The following is a 17,156-nucleotide window of genomic DNA, read 5'->3' as shown; positions in this document are numbered from 1 at the left end:
TGGAAAGGATGCGAAGAACAGACACGCAGCTCTCTACAAGCTTTCACTTGATGTTTGTTTTCTTGGGTCAGCTCTATTAAGAGATTTTCTAAGAGCAATTCTAAGTATATGTCTTTAAAGGCAGCACTAAAATTCTTCTCAATAACCTGTATAACGGGCCAAGTTTCTCAAAAAATATGTATTTGATTTCTAACTCCGCACATATTTCAAGGATTTTTGTTACTCAGGTGGGAGTTAGGAACTTAAATGCCTCTGTGAATCTGCCCCAACTCAAGAGTCATTTTACAAAGAAAACTTAGCCTAGCATGTTTTTCCCAAATACCTTGTATTTTTGGTTTTCTGAACAGGCACACAATTCTTACACAAAATTAACATGCACTGCTGGAGCTGTATGGATGGTTGGCTCAGAAAAACGCAGTATCCTCACACAAGTCCTACAGCCACTTTCACCCTTTGCAAATACCAGTGATCAGGAGACAGTCGACGACAGCAGGTAAAGCATCAAAAACCATTTAACTAGCTGTGTAGGCCCTCGTCATTTAATAAAAGTTATGTGCTTTTGTAAAATACCATAACTTTACTATCTGCTCCAGAGCAGCAAAATCTTAGCCACTAAAAGATTATTTCCATGACCTACACCTTATATAGGGATCTCTTTGAACTCCTACATTTAAGTAAGCTCAAACTTTGTCAAAATTTTTATGTTAAGTCTCAGAGACACCTATATGCTGTACAAAATTGTTTTGATAATTAGGTAACAGAATTCTTTTCTTGCCATCACAACCTGATGTTTCATTTTTGTTACGGATCCAAGCAGGCTCCCTGCTTCAATTCCAAGTTTATGCAACCACATTCTGCATATCCAATACACTCAGTTACACAAATCTCCACCTCCTTTTTGAAACTGATGTATCCAAATACTGCAAGGATTGATTGCAGCGAGAGGGAGGGGTACATGCAAGCATCTGGGACCAATAAGCTCTTCAGCTAGAAGAGCAAGATTTCTATAACCCTCATTTCCTTCCATTCTTTTTAATATAGCACACTACAAAGAAAATTTCCAGGGGCCCAGCCTGCTCTGTAACATCTGTTCTACAATACTCAAATGAGCTGCCATCACAAACAAAAAGAGATTTTAGAAGGGTCTGTCAAAAATAGAGACAAAATATAAAATTCCTTAGTTTAACTACCACTGTTTTATCACTTTTAATTTTAAGTGCATTAAGTGTAAGTTCTCTGAAAAATGCATTCCCTGAGCACACAGATCATGGCAGCCAGATCTTCCTCTATACAGTTTTCTTTTTTTGTTGTTTTGTCTTCCTAAACTTTACTATAACAGGAAAAGAAGCCTCCCCTCCTTTTTATTTTTCTTTTAATATACTCCAAAAGACTAAAGCCTTGTTTTGTCAGCATTCCTCCCTGTTTATGTGCTTTATGCTCTTTGTGTTACACTCAAAGGGATGCCACTGTATTTCATACAATTTAATCAACAATATTCATGTCTTTATTTACTATTTATAAACATCAAAACAATAGTTTATGGATAAGAACAAACACAAACAATAGCAACTTCTCAGATATTTATATTAACTTGCAAGTACGGTATTTAGGATTACTGACTAGTCATCCTGGACCTTCACACTTTTCTCTTTAATATCTATGGAGTTTCTCATCTCCATCCATATCATCAGCACCTGTTCCCTTGAATTTTCAGAATATTTTCCATATAAATAAAAGTTACCAAGTTTTTGGGTTGACTTAGATACATTTCCCTCTTCCCTGTCACGCCTGAGCCTTCTGCCAGTAGAGGCAACCTGCCTGGGATGTCCAGACAGAGGGCAGCTCAGGGAGAACAGCAGCTGCCTCATGGGCATCCTCAGCACTGGCAGGTAATTCCACGAAGGACACTGGACATCCAGAGTACAGGGCCACCAAGCACATGCTGCTCAGTTACATGGTGCATGTGCAGTGAGACCAATGAATCCAGGCTTTACCAACTTCCTGGCAACACCTTAGCCAACCATCACATGTGAGAATGAACACGAAGAATAACTGCTTCTTAGATATTTATAGTAACTTGCAAGAACAGTAAGATCATTCCAGGATCCAGGATGTCCCCATGTCTGGTACTACTTCCCTCTGGGAGAATGAGCAGGGCTTGCTAAGGTCTCTTCTGTGTGGAACAGATAGTCAACATTTAGAACTTTTACTTTGCATGGCAAGTAGAGAGGAGCATTAGAGTCTTGAGTTTTGTCCCAGAAAATGCAAAACATGAACTTAGTAAACCCAGAACCCCATGAAGAAAATTAATTATGCTTGAAAGCAACAGAAAACCATATTGCTGAGTCACCTATGGTCCAGAAACTCTGGTCTATAATATTGTAGCCTAAATCAAAAAATTGTTTTGCCCTCTACAAGAAAAAAACCCAACAAACAAACAAACAGGAAATAACATTAAGATTATATTCTCCTGCCACCTACTCCAAGCCTACCAGTTGAACAGCCTTTTACAATGCCCATATTAAACACAGCCTCACAGATAACACAGATGGCTTTTCCATACATCTTAGAGTCTATGACTAAAGTAATTATTTTTGCTACAACAAAGTTATGCATGAAACACCAGCCCATGCCTACTGATTTTCTGAGAGCAATCAAGATACAGCTACCTACATTTGTTCTTCCCCAGTCTCCCATATCACTGTCTACTACTACTTTGTAGAAGAGAGCTGTGAGAAATCTGGATTTCAGTTCTCTCATCACAAGATCTTAACTACAAGTGAGACCTCTAAAATGTAAGACACCAACATTTTATAGCAAGTGGGTACACCTGCTAGATTCTCAAAACATGAAGAGCTTTTGACAACTTATTTTCCCTTTTGCAGGGAACTGTTGACTGGCTGGAAGAAAAAAATCCAGGTGCAACGACCAATTATGCACAAACTCTCTTTCTGTTGACTCAATTCACCATGAAGCAGAATACAGACAGGCTTTTTTTTTTATGGAAGAAAGCTTCTCTTAGCTTCCTCCACTTTGAAAGATATAATTTTTATTTATTTTTTTTATTTTCACATTTGGATACTCTACTGCTTACCCAGTGGAGATATATTCTCTACTACTCTGTATGAGAGGAGCTGTTGATATCCTCAGGCTTGAGCTATCCTGATGCTCTGCCCTAATTTCCAACATTGCTAGACAGCACTGGCATAAAAACATCTGTTTGAAGTCAAATCACAAAGTAGGCTCAGATTTGAACTGGAAAGCCTGAAGCAGGTATGTATTGCAATAGAACAAACCACAGCTTGTTGAGACACTGATACACATCTCATTGAGACTCTCCACTGACTTTGGCACTTGCTGGCCCAGCCCTTAATCCCATAATAATCCCATCCTGCAGCAAATGCTGCAGAGAATGTTCTAGATGCTTCTGAAGGTAAACTATTAAACTACTGAGATATTAACAAAAATATTTGTACAGTAAGTTTCACACTAGCCTCCCTGAATATAATCTGTAACCTTGATTATGGCTGTTAGTTTATCATTGGAAACTAGAAGTGGAGAAAAAGTTTAAAGGACGGAATTTTAAACACATCTCTCACCTACCCACCAGCTCCTCTGCCCCCCGTGTGCTCTGCCTCAACGAACCTCCTAGCTGTGGTTCTGCCACCCATTTAACATATCCTACTAAAGCACAGCAATTTAAGAGTAATAGAGATTTTATCCCTTTTCCCTGTTCTTACAAAGCATCAAGAAAATGCACAGCCATTGAATTCCTTAAAAAAAAAAAATCATAGCGAGGAAGAGGAAGGAGAAGGAAGGAAAGCATTTTAGCAAGTATATTTGAAGTCAAACCAAAATAAAAAAGTGAGCTTATCAAGCAAACAGAGGGTATTTCACAAAAGAGCCCCACACACAAGCAGAAAGAGCGCGCCACCAAATGCTCCATTGCAAAGCAAAGATGTTGAAAATAACATCAGTTCTTTGAGAAAATAAAACTATTAGAAAAGAGAAACTAATAATATGCAATCTACAGAAGCACAGTTGGAAAATATACTGCATTTTAAGAGCAAGAATAAATGTTTCTACCTGGAAAGTAATAATTAAAAACAGACTCACTTTTTTTTTTTAAGTGCAATCCATTCCAAGTTTACCTATGTCCTGTACTAACTACTGCCTTTGAAATAGAAGTGTTTACACGTATTCACTTGTTCTAATAGCACATAGACCTCAGTGAATATTGTCTTTTAAGCCTAGCTCCCATATCTGATGCAGAAAGACACTGTTAAATAGCTGTATCTGCCTGTGAGCCAGGCCAACTTCTGCCATTCACACAAGTTGCTACTAAAGCAGTGCCCTGTGTGGGCTTCTAGAGCAGACACACTGCGCTGCAATCAGCGCTGCCCAAAGCCAGCATACACAGCAATATGAGTCACCTTGATTCGACAGGGCTTTATCTGGTGCAATTGCAATAGAGCTGGGAGCAAAGTTTTCAGGAGAGAAACACTCATTAGGATGACAAAGTTTAAGAGTATTACAAGGATGAAATTTTCCACAGCCTCTGCAATGCCTCGCTTGTCATTACTGGAGGCAACATTTAGCCTTCACAAAGGCTTTTAAAGAGTACTACCACTCAGCATAAAGGCAAAGGGTCATCTTTATTTAGTAGGATTTTAAAACATATTAAATGCCTTGTCACAAAGCAGAAAGAATACACAGGAAAATTCTACTGAAGAACTTGTGAACGATCTCCAGATACTTTGCTTAGTTGTTGAGATAACTTAGCGTGGGCCTGTCAGGTAAGGATTTCCTGCCACTCTTTGGATTTACTCACATTAAGAAAAAAGACAACATCCACAAACGTTCCCAAGGAACCATTCAGAAGGATGAGTTCACCCAGTATCAGATCAGTAGGGTGCCAATTCTAGCCCACCTTTGGCTTCTTCAGGTATAGCACAACAAGAAGTCTTGAATGCCCGTTCTGAAAATGTCAAATTCACTGAGCAATGATATTTTGAAGCTTCTTTGGTTTTTTTAGCGTTAACTTGGACATCAGATTTCTTGTACGTTTATCAGCAAGTGCAAAAAGTTAAAAGGTTGTTCTTGTAAAGCATCCCCCTACCTCTACCCAACAGTCCTCCCTCTACTCTTCCAGTAGATGCAAACAAAAGGGTCCTTCTGTAACACTGGAACAGTTATCTATTCTGTTCTGCAGTGCTATGACAGCTAAGAGCCCACTTTCTTCTTTGATGTCTAGTATTTTATGTACCTGAAAATAATTTGTCAATAATTTTCTCTATAAGGAAGTACTTCATACCTGTCAGAAAGAGACTACTGACTGAACTTTCCAGAGAATCAAAGCATCTCACACAGCTGCAGGATGAGCTTTCAAAACACTACCCAGGTTACACGCTTTTGAAATACGCCTCAGATTCGCTCAGACTGTTGGAGAGAATTTTCTGTTTCCCTTTCTTCACCACCACCATTTGTAACCCATGGATCCGGCAAGTTTGTCCTAGTTGTCTAGTAGATGTTACAAGTAATTTTAATGCTGGCTTCTCAGGCTTCAGTGTTCTTTATTAAGGAGAGACACAAACTCTATTGATTCAAGACGACAGTATTTTAGTTGTTTGTATTTAACGTTTTCAAGGAAACCACAAGGAGTAGAAATTCAATTTTAAAAGGCTACACTTTTCTGTTGAGGCCAATCTGCTAGAGACAATACATCAGCCATAGCTGATATACACTAATCTTCCAGACAATCTCTTCAACTAATTCAAAAATACTGCTGATTTCGGGGAACTGGCATGCAATTCTTACACAATTAGATAATTATCTTCATACAGATTAAAATCTGATGGAAGAATGGAAGGTGAATTCAAAACAGAATGGGCCAAAAGACATGGGGAGTACAGTAAGAGACTCAAGAGAAGGGTTCCAGTAACCAGAATGTACCAATTGCCTGCCCATGACCAAAAAAAAAAAATATTTTATAACAGAAGCTACAAAGAGTAGGGGCTTGGAGGCAGGGGAAGAAACAGGACTGGAGGAACTACCACAAAACATAAACACATGTAAATTTTTAACCACATTGTCACCAGTGTCTACAGTATCTCACAGACTTGGGCAGATTGGTTCTATTCTTTAGTGTGTATCTAGAAGATTGAAGGTACTCATGCTTCCATACTTCTATGAAATATTTTGAGACCTATACTATAAACAATAATAATTATTTCCAGCTTCACTTTTAATTGGAGAAGTGGTAAGAGCACTGAGGAAAGGGTTTCGAAGTCTTAAATGCAATGGTAAAATTATGACATACGACTTTGTGAAAATGCTGCCTTAATCCACTGTGGCATAATTAGATGTTGCAGCTTTAAGCCATATGAGTGATAACATGTCACCAGATTTATTGCAACACTGACAGAACAACATAAAGCTGAAATCTGTTTTATTCACATTACCTTATATTTAAGCTGCCTCTTTAAAAAACAAGTATGCTAAATTTGTTATTGAAACAGGTATAGTTTAACTTCCATGATTCTCCGTTTGCCTAGATAAGTAACTTTTTTTAAGAAGTGGCTTTTGGCACTATGCCATAGACACCAAGTCCAAGTAAATCCTTATTACATAGATCACTGACCTGAATCTACTGATACTCTTACAATCTTGCCCTTCAATCCAGCTGTCAGGCAAGCTCATTAAATGCGATACGAAGCATACACTGTTTTAGTTGAGAAAAAAGTCTTACAGCTTTCAAAATGGACATTTAAAAACTTCTACCATTATCTTTCCTCAAAAACAATGAAAAACTATTTCTGTTTCTCTGAGACTTGATACCAAAACTATGTTCCTTTAAGGTGGGGGGGAAAAAAGCCACACACAAAAGGCAACTTAACAAGCTGACTCCTACTTCTTGAACATATTAAACCAACTAATTTGTGCAATGGTTTGCTTTTTTTTAAAAGTTATTTCAAAATTTGAAGTGCAACAGGGCAAAACTTAACTGTAATTTTAAGCCAGATTTAAACAACTGTAAGCCTTATATTACAACCTTATGAACACATTACCTGTAAAATAACAACTGTTATTATCAAAACATTCTCACAATGGTATTGCTCAATAGAAATCACCACACTGATTTTTATGCAGCTATGACACCACTAGGTTTGCCACTTGCCAGAGGTTTAAAATGTTTAAATAGATATTCCCTTGATGAACTTGAACCTCAGAAAACTTAATTTGAAAGTTTCACTTTCAAATTTCACTTTCACTTCAAACCCATCTTAGCTTCTGTATGTATTAGAGAAATCACAATTTAGAAAAGCATGGATTTTGATTGTGGATTTTATTTTTAGATCAGGTGAGAGATGGATTACCAGCTCTGCATGCAGTTTGATAACCCACAGCTACACCAGGATGTAGAAGTACCCATTTCAAATAGTTGTTCCTTTTATTAATGGAAAGGCAGAAACTAGATTTGGTTGGGGGAGTTGTTTGTTTTAAATACTCTCCTTTTTTCAGGTAAAGGCTTCCTTAAGCAGCTCAAAAAGCCTGTAGACAAGACTAAACATGCAACTTCCCAGGTCTAACTTTGTTTTTTACCTCAAAAGAAAAAAGAAAACAAACCAAAATCCAGCCTAATGAGGTGGCAAGCCCAGAAGTGGAAGTTACTACAGCACCAAAACAATGGAAAAGATGGACTTACACATGATTTATTATTCCTACCTTCCAAATACTTAGAGACTTTCTCCACTCGAACTGCCATACGGTAAGGAGAATGAACAGAGAGATGCAATATTTAGCTTTAAAAAAATCATTTACAGAAGACAAGCCACCAAAAAAATCTAGAGTTGTGGTTATTAGTATTATAAAGGAAGTTATTTGTCCGAACCTGAGGTTAGGTCAGATCCTCTGTTCTTTTTATCTTCTACTATTTCATAGAACGGGCCTATAACTTGTAGTAATTCTTCAACTTTGTCCGTCATTGGCATACTCTCAAGAATCTGCACAAGTCCAAAATATGAAGCATCTTATGAAACAGCATTTCAATGATTCATTCATTTCAAATTATTTTAGAAATTGCTGGTCATTGTAAACTCAGTAACATTTCACTAAGTCACTTCTGATTTTTAAAGCTAATGCATTTACCATCAGCAAAGGACTGCCTCAGCACAGTATTAATAGAACTTGAAATCCATTATTTCAGCAATTTCAAACTAAACCAACTCAAAGTTCAACGGGCTGCTGTTATCTGATACAATTTATTTTATAGACAAGTCTGTCCACAGAGAAAGTGAAACCGAAAGACTTTTTTTCTTAGAGGATTCTGTGTATTTGTCAAACCCTGCCATCCTTAATGGAACGTAAGGGGCAGATCAGAAGTGCCCTGCTGTATCCATCTAAACCCAAACAACAAAATGGACAGAATACAGCAGAACTGGGACAGGGCAAGGACATACTTAGCAGAGCAAACTAGAACCATATTATGGTCCTGAAGTCATTTAAAGCTCTTCCATTTATGAAAATGTCTTAATTTTAAGTTACAAAAACAATACCTTTGATCATCTGATAGGAGTGCAAAAATCTTAAATTCAAAATAGATTGAACAGAAGAGATTCAATAATTGAATATTATTTTAAAAGCATAAGATATATTATTGTCCCATTCTAGTTTAAGTCCTTTCAACCAAGTTTTTTGCCAATAGCTTTGTTCTTCTTTCATCTTCTACTTATTTATTTTTTAAAGGAGGTAATAGCTATAGGAAAAGACTCAGGTAGAAGCAAACCATTAGCTACAGTACACCTCTGCCTCCAGAAGAGCACCAAGAAAGCAACAGATGGAGGTACAAGTTGCCACAGAACACGCTGCTCAAAAGCCCCAAGCACATCACTAAGTAGTAGAAGCAAAAGCTATAGCGTTACTTCACAAAGCAGGAGCTCCAGGCAGGCTAGCAGGTAACAAGTCAACACCTGCAAACCAATCAAGGATACCAAAAGACAACAATCCTATCAAACTGCAGTTTCATTGCCGCTTCTCTGATCTATTCAGTGGTTATAATTCATTTCATATTCGTTAGAGAGAAATACTCAGTGCTCAGATACAGAGCAGTAAATGAATCAGAGACAGGACGGTTGTGTCATTTTTTTTTTTCTTCCACTTTTGTTTAACTTCAATAGCATTGAGAGAAACAAGAAACCTATTCTAGAATAACACTTGTATTTGATATATATTTACTTCTATAGTCTGCACTGTAAACTGTTTCATACGTCCATTTGTATTATGTCTGCACATAACTGCTCTTCATCTGTTCTAAACAGACCTCAATATACTCTCTGCAACTTGAAGCAATTCTTAGAATCTTACCGCAGCTTCTGTCAGAGTTTTGTAACTGCTGGCTTTTAGTTGAGCAAGAAAAGAGCAAATACTTCCACAAACAAAATCAAATGCTTACTTATACAGCCACTAGACATAAATTGCAGCCTTAAAATTTGAAAGTGCAAAATATTATGTATCCTGAATTACTGTTTTCTCTGGATATCAGACAATTAATATATGAACACTCTTGTTTTAAATTAGAAACACCATGTAGTGTTAACACCTCTTTATGCTAAGGTATGACTCATTCCTAATGTATAACAAAACAATAAATCTGAAGTGCAAGTAAATTAGTCTATACAGTATTGCAACATAAAAATTCAGAAAGCCTACTTGGAAGTTAAATTAACCTTAAACAAAAGGCACCTGAGCTCAGATTCATCTTAGCTAAGACTAGAACAAATTTGGTCATCTCCCACCAGCACCTCAAAACCTTATCCAGACACATTCCTCAACAGCTGCGAGTTTCAAGGCTACCACACAAAGAGGAAAAAAAAAATACCAAATGAGTTTACAGTAAAAGTATCCTGTGACAGGGTCATTTGATGCATGTGTAGCCCAAACACTATATGCAAATGCTAGGGACACACCCTCGAGGCGGGGGGAGGATATGACAGTCTTATACACCCATAAACACAGTCCTGTGATATCAGTAATCAAGTGGGGTTTTTGCCCCCCTAGACATGGATACCCATGCAGCAACAGCGGAATGCCCACAGGAACACCACAAGGATTAGTGCAGTATGTGCTGATAGAACAACCCGGTGAATCCATTTGAAATGCACTTCCAATTGACATTTCAAGCAGAATCAATTGGGTTGGAAAAGCTGAAGCTAATATTTCAAATGTGAGAGCTGAAACAGCACCAAAGCAGGGTAAACAGATTCCCCAGTTTCAAAGCTGAGCAAGGAAAGAAGTCATTTGCTCTCCAATCCCTACATGTAATCTGTACAGAGGCAGAATATTTGTGCTTCATTAGGGTCAAGTAATTAGACTTCCTCACAGGAGACTTACTAGAATTTTTTTAGAACAAACATTGCAGTTTCACGTAGTTTTAGTATCCTAACCAATCCAATTACTGCACTGAAAAAAAATAAATAAGGTACTACTGAAATATTAACACATTTTGAACTCAAGATTTTAAATGAAGCACTAAATCTCAGGGTATGCATGGAAAAGGAATTTTAAAATTCAGTGTGATTTTTTTCCACCAAATGAATATTTGGCCTCCTGTGGCTTTTGGAGTTAGTTTTTTTTCATTTTAAAGCAGCTACAGTAATACCAACAGTAACTAAATTACCAAAATTGCAGATAGGAAAAAGAACAGTAGTCAGACTCCAGCTCCTTGCCTAGTAAGAGTTTTTGTTGTATCAATCATTAAACTTATTAAGAGTTCAATGTCAAGATAGTGGCCTAGGAAAAAAGCAAGTGTATTTGGAGTACAACTTATATTTTCTTTCCTTGATGCTAACCTCATAATAGTAATAGATTACAATTATACTTTTATCCAGATTGACAGTAAATAATCTTTTAACTGGAAAGACCACCTAGAAGAGCTTCAGTGAAAAGACCGCAGTGAAAAGGGTTAGTTAATAAGAGACTAGAAACTTCAATTATGAATGTTTACTTTAGTTAATGCTCCAATTCCTGCTCAATATAGTAACTATGACTGTTTCCAAGTTCCACATCTATTCCAAAAAAGACAGATCAAATGACTCAATTCTAACTGTTTGACTGCAACTATAATATACAGGGAATATTTTAATGACAAATACAGAAAATTCAGGTTGCTGAGTTCTTCTTGAAAAATCAAAGATGATTAAACTTACATATTTGATTATACTCATGTCTCCCATCATAAAAGTGAGACTCTTCCTCCTGAAGTCCTTCTGGAGGGTTATTTTCCCCTTTCCAAGATTAGGGTCACTTACCTCTCTGAACTCTGAGAACTGAGGCAGTTTGCAGTAAACCAGGTTTTCTTTGGTTGTACTTTAAATTCCAGTGTTTTCCCCATTGCCCCCTTTACATGATTTCAATACTTCACTCTCTTTAGCTCTGTCATTTAAACTTCATATCAACCAGAGCTCTCATGTTTCTCCGAAAACAACTCAAATTCTATAGCTTTGGAAGGAACTACAAAATTTTCTTCTCCCCACAGGCCAAATGGCATAGTACTGAAATCTAACAGTTCACATATGGAATAACTCCTTTGTAGCTTTAGCAGTAGTAGTCAGCAAGAACCTCCTCATGTTCCTTAATTTATTTCTGGAACATTTATTCTAGAAGATGCCCTCCTCTCATGAGTAAACTTACCTTTTTCATTTCTTCAACATAGGCTATCATGGCTTCTTCTTTGGACATGTCTCCCAAGGCACTCCAAGCATCCCTAGGAAAGTCACATATATTTTCAGTATCTTCAAGGCCTACTTGATTTTTTTCAGCCTGGCATTAAGTAGGTTAGTTATGTAATGCCCAACGTTTCTCTGATACAAATAAAGTGCAACAACAATTCACAACCTTTTTTTTTTTTTTTTTTTTGAAGTCCAAATATATAATTTGCTAGGATAATCACATAGTGGAACATCAACAAAGAAGCAACAAACTGAATAGCCCAGGGACTGAAGAGTTCCTCACTGACCAGCTATGATCTTGTACCTGGTAAGTTGTTAACAAGCCCGGATATGAGACACACACATTTCCCTTTTGATTAGACTGATTTTTTAATGACCCTCTGCTGCAGAAAAAGAGCAGGCACAGACACTTCAGACAGCACTTACAAACAGTTGTCAGCAAGTTAGAACAGGCTACAAGAAAAATCTGTCATTTTTGAGTTTAGCAACTGGGGAAAGACACATCAGTCTAGTAGGGAAATAGTTCTATCATCACCCCGTTACCACAGGAGCTACTTCTGACCTAAAAAAGTCTCCCCCCTACAACTCTGCAAGACAGAAAAGTCCAATCAAATTTATCAGCATTACACAAGGAATCTGTCAGAACACAGAGTGTAATAAAACATTTCCTTACACAGTCTTGCACTTGACTTGACACTGTCCCTTCCCCTTGCCAGCGTATTTGTCCCACTTACAGCAAAACCCCAAGGCTGGTGGCTCACATTTCAGCTACAACCAACCAGGAGGGTGGAAACTTACTGCCCTAGTCCTCTGCAAACATACCCCCCCTTCACCCTGACTTAGAGGGACGGGGCCGGGGGGATGGGGGGGGAAGGTCAAAGGAATAATTTCACAGATCATAAGAAGACCATGACCATAAAGACAGCAATAATACTTATTCTTCAGGACAAGTCATTATTGAAATCTAATAAGCAAAGCAATTTGTTAGATGTTAGCAACTTGGTGAATCAGAAATCTTCCCAGCACAAGGAAAATACAGACATTGGGAAGCCCCGCCACTAAGCAGACAAACCAGAAAAACACATAAACCAGACCTCTCCCCAAGAGCTTGAAGCTATATCAATGGCTGTCTGTGAGCACTTTTTTACTTCAGGCTCACATCATACATGAAAACTTGATACAGAAGAATCCCAGACACTCATCCACATCACTCATTCTGCAGAGCACCTACAATTTTGTTCTACAACATGGGATAAACACTACAGAGGTACCATGAAGGTGCTTGCCCAAGAAAAACCTGCCCACCTGCAAAACCCGAGGGAATGTTTTCACCTGCAACTCTGAGAAGTTACAGATTATCTGAGATAGAAAGTTGGAACATAAAACTGAAAACCAATTCAAGCATCAAACGTTGTGAATGTTCTTTTTTTTGGAAAGAGAAATAAACTCAATAAACTCTTTCTCCGAGCGCCACTCTTCTAAACATCTCCACTCCAAGCATAAAAAAAACCCAAAAACTACAACAACAACAACAAAAACCCCAAAGCCAATAGAACAACTCATTAAAAGTTACCATTTATATCTACCAATTGGATCCCAAAAGCCAGGTCGTGGAATGTTACAGGGTCCTTGGGTTGCTTGCTTATAAAAGCTATAGAACTTGAGCATCATTTCATTCGTTGGCTGGAATGAACCTAGTGAAAGCATTTTAAAATACAATTAAATTGTGACTGAGAATATTAACAAGTATTTTACAAGCTTAGTATTTCTGTGAGAAAATAGCCTGCAGTTTGTTACAGCCCGATTCACAGCAGTACAATTAAAGTCAATGGAGAATATCTTCACTTCATCTACCATGAACCAGCACCATTGACAATATTTACTTTACAAACAGCAAGTTTCAGATTGAGTTTAAGGGACTATAACCTTTACTACTAAGGTCAGACTCCACATTTTAAATAAAAAAAAAATAATGAGTAACAAAGCAAGCATCCTTTCACTCTAGTTTAAAGGAATGGTTTTAGCTCCTAGTAAACAAAGTATCTTGCAAGTCACTTTACTGTTACAAACAGTAACTTATTGACAGACTCCAGAATTAAACAAAGCTACCCACCCAAAAAAAGAACACAACGCCCCCCACATAAAACTAACACAACAAACCCAAAACACAGCTTTCTGCACCGTTTTTGTTTACTTTGGGTATTTGACAACACTTTCAATAACAGTTTCACTGTTTCTCCTGTTTTTCTTTTCTCTTCTTCCTTGTGGAACACACTTCCCTAGAGGTAGGAAATGTTTACAAAACCATAACAGCTGTCAGGGAAGATTCATAAGCAGTCCGATAAATCAAAAACTTTAAGGTTCGATTCTCGTCATTAGGAAAAGTTGACAGTATCTTAGCCCCTCAACAAACCCAGTTTTACTTACACCAGAATTTTACGTACACAGATTTAATGTAATAACCAACTTTTCTGGTTTTATTACTCTTATCAAAAAGACACGTTCTGATTTTTTTTGCTTTTCCATTAACTGTTTCAGCAGAGGGAACTCACGATGACAGCTCCGCAGCCGCCACACCGGCTCCGCGATTGCGGAGCGGCCGAGGCCCTTCCCCGCCGTTCTCCGCACGGCGCCGCCGGCCGGGAGGAGCCGACCGGCCCCCTCCTCCCAGCACCGGCCTGAGGAGTTCCGGAAGCCCCCGAAGCGGGGTGTCTTCGAGGAGAAGCGGACGGCAGCACCAAAACCGAGGTTTCCAAGCGGTTCTCCAGCCGCCGCCTGCTGACGGGCGGCCGGACCGGGGCGGCTGAGGGCGGGCGGCCCTACTGCCCCGGCCCGGGCCGCCCGGTGGGCCCCAGCTGCCGGCCAGGCCCCGCGCCGAGGCCGCCGGGCTTCCCCCGTCGCCCCCTCCCCAGACCGCACTCACCATTCTTGGGCAGGCTCTGGATCACCTTCACGGCCGCCTCGAACCTGGTGGCGTGCACGGAGCCGGTCTCCGCCATGTCCCCGTCCCGTCCCCTCACCGCCTCCTGCTCGGCCGCCGGGCCACGTCCGGCGGAGCGGGCTCGGCTCAGCCTTCCTCAGCGCCTACAGCCGACTGCGCGGGAGAGGGGCTGAGAGGCGCCGGGCCACAGGTAGCCACCCCCGGCGGCAGCGGGGCGGGGTGCCCAGCCCCGGCCGCGCTCGGCCGCCGCCCCAGTCCCCCGGCCCTCGCCCTCCGGCAGGGCCAGGCACAACCCGCCCAGCACCTCGCCCCACAGGCCAAACACCGCCCGCAACACCCCACCAACCCAGCCAACAGCCCACCCCTACCTTCACCCCGGCTTCAGACGCCCATGTTATGTCCCCCACCGCGGCGCCCTGCCCTTTCCTTCCCTTCCCCTGGCACCGCCCCGCGGCCGCCAGCGGCACGCCGGGAACTGTAGTCCGGGTTCCGCACGGCTGTCCCCGCCGCCCGACCCCCCTTAGCACCTTTCCTTCCTGCCGCCGCCGCGGGCCGCTGCCCCCCGCCAGCCCCTGGCAGCGAAGGGCGGAGGCGGCCGGGCTGAGGCCGAGGAGAAGACCCTGGGCTGGCCTGGCCTCAGGGGCCTCCCAGGGCGGCTCCGGGTGATGGCGGGTACAGTGCAGGGGCCCGCAGATCCCGGGGAGGTCTCGATGCAGACTGAGGGAACAGTGCTTGCCTTTATGTTTTTCATTCTTTTTTCCCCTTGTTTCTTTTTCTCTGCTTCCTTCCTCTTCCTACCCTTTCTCTTCCCTGCCTGCATAGCTACAATTACACGATAATGAACACTTCAAAACATGCCATATTCCACCTATTTTATGGGCCCGAGTTATCCCCAGGAGATCCCCCCTGCTTCGCTTCTTCCTCCCCTGCTCGCAGCCATCCTCCTACCCACACCTAAGCTCCACATCCTTCCCCTCAATTACCACTGTAGCCACATATTTTTGTAACAGCTTTAATGACTTCTATTTACATTAAAATTTTAGGCATGAGGTTTTAAAAACCTAGAACCCCGGGAGTAACTATTTCCATGGTATTTGGAGACAAGGATGAATACCAGTGCAGTACCACCAGCTAGCCCAGTAGCTGAATAAATGAATGGCCTTATTCAAAAGCGGCTGCGCGCCCAGCACTCTACGAAGTCAAACAAAAGTATGCTAAACCAACTGCTTTTGTAGCAAGTGGAATAATGTACCCAGTGAGCAACAGGGTTTGAATAGAACTGAGTACAAAATCTTGGCATTCGAGTCACTGCATTTATCTGGTACACAATATATATTTTAAATTCTTTTGGAGGCAGTTGTGTGCTCACAGTGTATGCCCTCTGGTGGGAAAGAAAAGCTCCGGAGAGAGGGAATTAGAGCAGATCAGCCCCTGTTCTGCTGAGCTCCCACATTCCACAAGGTCAGCAGCCAGCTGGCCAAGCCAGAGCTTTGCTGGAGAGAAGCTGACACTTCCAGAGGTGTTCAAACAGGATTCCTCACACTCAGCAAACGATGAACCGCTGTTATGAACACTCATGTGAATGTTAAAGATTAATTTCTCTGAATTTTTTGGTTTGCGTGCTAGATTTCTAAAGCTCTTGTGAGCTACGTACTAAGATCTATCATCTTTTTTATCCATGAAGGTAGGAATGACAGAAGCTCAGATCAAAGGTAAGTGTTTGTTTGAAGATAAGTGGGTCTCTGTAAAAATATGGATTCTTTCAGCATGCAAGGAGTTAATTGCAAAAAAGTAATAAAAAAAATAAGGGCCTCTTATGAGGCCAGCTGGTGTGTAAAATCTATTTACCTGAGAAAATCTATAATGACATTTGGTGTTTTAATTAAGAGAAATGCAGGCTGCATTTTTATAATGAATGTTCCCAGACTTTCACTGGAAGTAGGCTTTAAAAGAGATGCAAATGACAACCTATTTAATGGCTGTGCGCACAAACAGAAGCTGCCCTCTTTGCACTGAAGTGTGAGAGCGCGAGATCTGCAGATCCAGAATGAGGCACTTGAAGTAACCTAAAATAATCAGTACCGTCATGCCCTGAGACAAGGATGAAATAGTAAATGAGAGGCAAATTTTGAGCACTGTGAGAACATACCACAAAGGGCTAGTTAATTTAAATGCTCATATATAATACTAACTAGCAGTGCTATTAGCTGTCCCTATGTATACATTTTGCATTCTCATTGCAGTGACTTCCGTGTAGGATTAACAGTAATCAACTGTGGAGTACAGGTGATAAAGGAGACCGTCTCATCTGTTGCAGACATCCAGGAATGGACCTGTAGCTTTAGCTCAAGCTGAGGATCTAGACTCCATTCTTTAAGGAATAAAATTATATGATGTTTCTCTGTTGTCTGCTGAGACAGAGGTCTCAGCAGGTAACTGGTAATTGGGAATGATCACATGCTTGTAAAATCCAATTATAATCTATATGT

General features: G+C 40.4%; 1 protein-coding gene across 2 annotated transcripts in view; it reads right to left on the bottom strand.

Moving 5' to 3' along the window:
• The window catches only part of ACBD5 (acyl-CoA binding domain containing 5), a 36,870-nt gene extending 21,755 nt beyond the window's left edge, over window positions 1-15,115 (bottom strand). Inside the window, exons 1-6 of one of the 2 annotated variants that reach the window (XM_054192710.1) lie at window positions 15,036-15,115; window positions 14,650-14,820; window positions 13,300-13,420; window positions 11,689-11,761; window positions 7,892-8,003; window positions 7,726-7,758 (exon numbers count right to left, since the gene is read on the bottom strand). In XM_054192710.1, the coding sequence (XP_054048685.1) occupies window positions 7,726-7,758; window positions 7,892-8,003; window positions 11,689-11,761; window positions 13,300-13,420; window positions 14,650-14,725 (415 nt within the window). In that variant the 5' untranslated portion in view covers window positions 14,726-14,820; window positions 15,036-15,115. Of the gene's footprint in view, window positions 1-7,725; window positions 7,759-7,891; window positions 8,004-11,688; window positions 11,762-13,299; window positions 13,421-14,649; window positions 14,821-15,035 lie in introns of those variants that run through there. The other variant, XM_054192711.1, reaches the window with a different exon arrangement.
• Window positions 15,116-17,156: the final 2,041 nt, after the last annotated feature.

This window comes from Rissa tridactyla, chromosome 2 (genome assembly GCF_028500815.1).
Source record: "Rissa tridactyla isolate bRisTri1 chromosome 2, bRisTri1.patW.cur.20221130, whole genome shotgun sequence".
In the NCBI taxonomy this organism is placed as follows: domain Eukaryota; kingdom Metazoa; phylum Chordata; class Aves; order Charadriiformes; family Laridae; genus Rissa; species Rissa tridactyla.
Note: the sequence above shows the minus strand (reverse complement) of the source record. Positions and strands in the feature narration are given on the sequence as shown.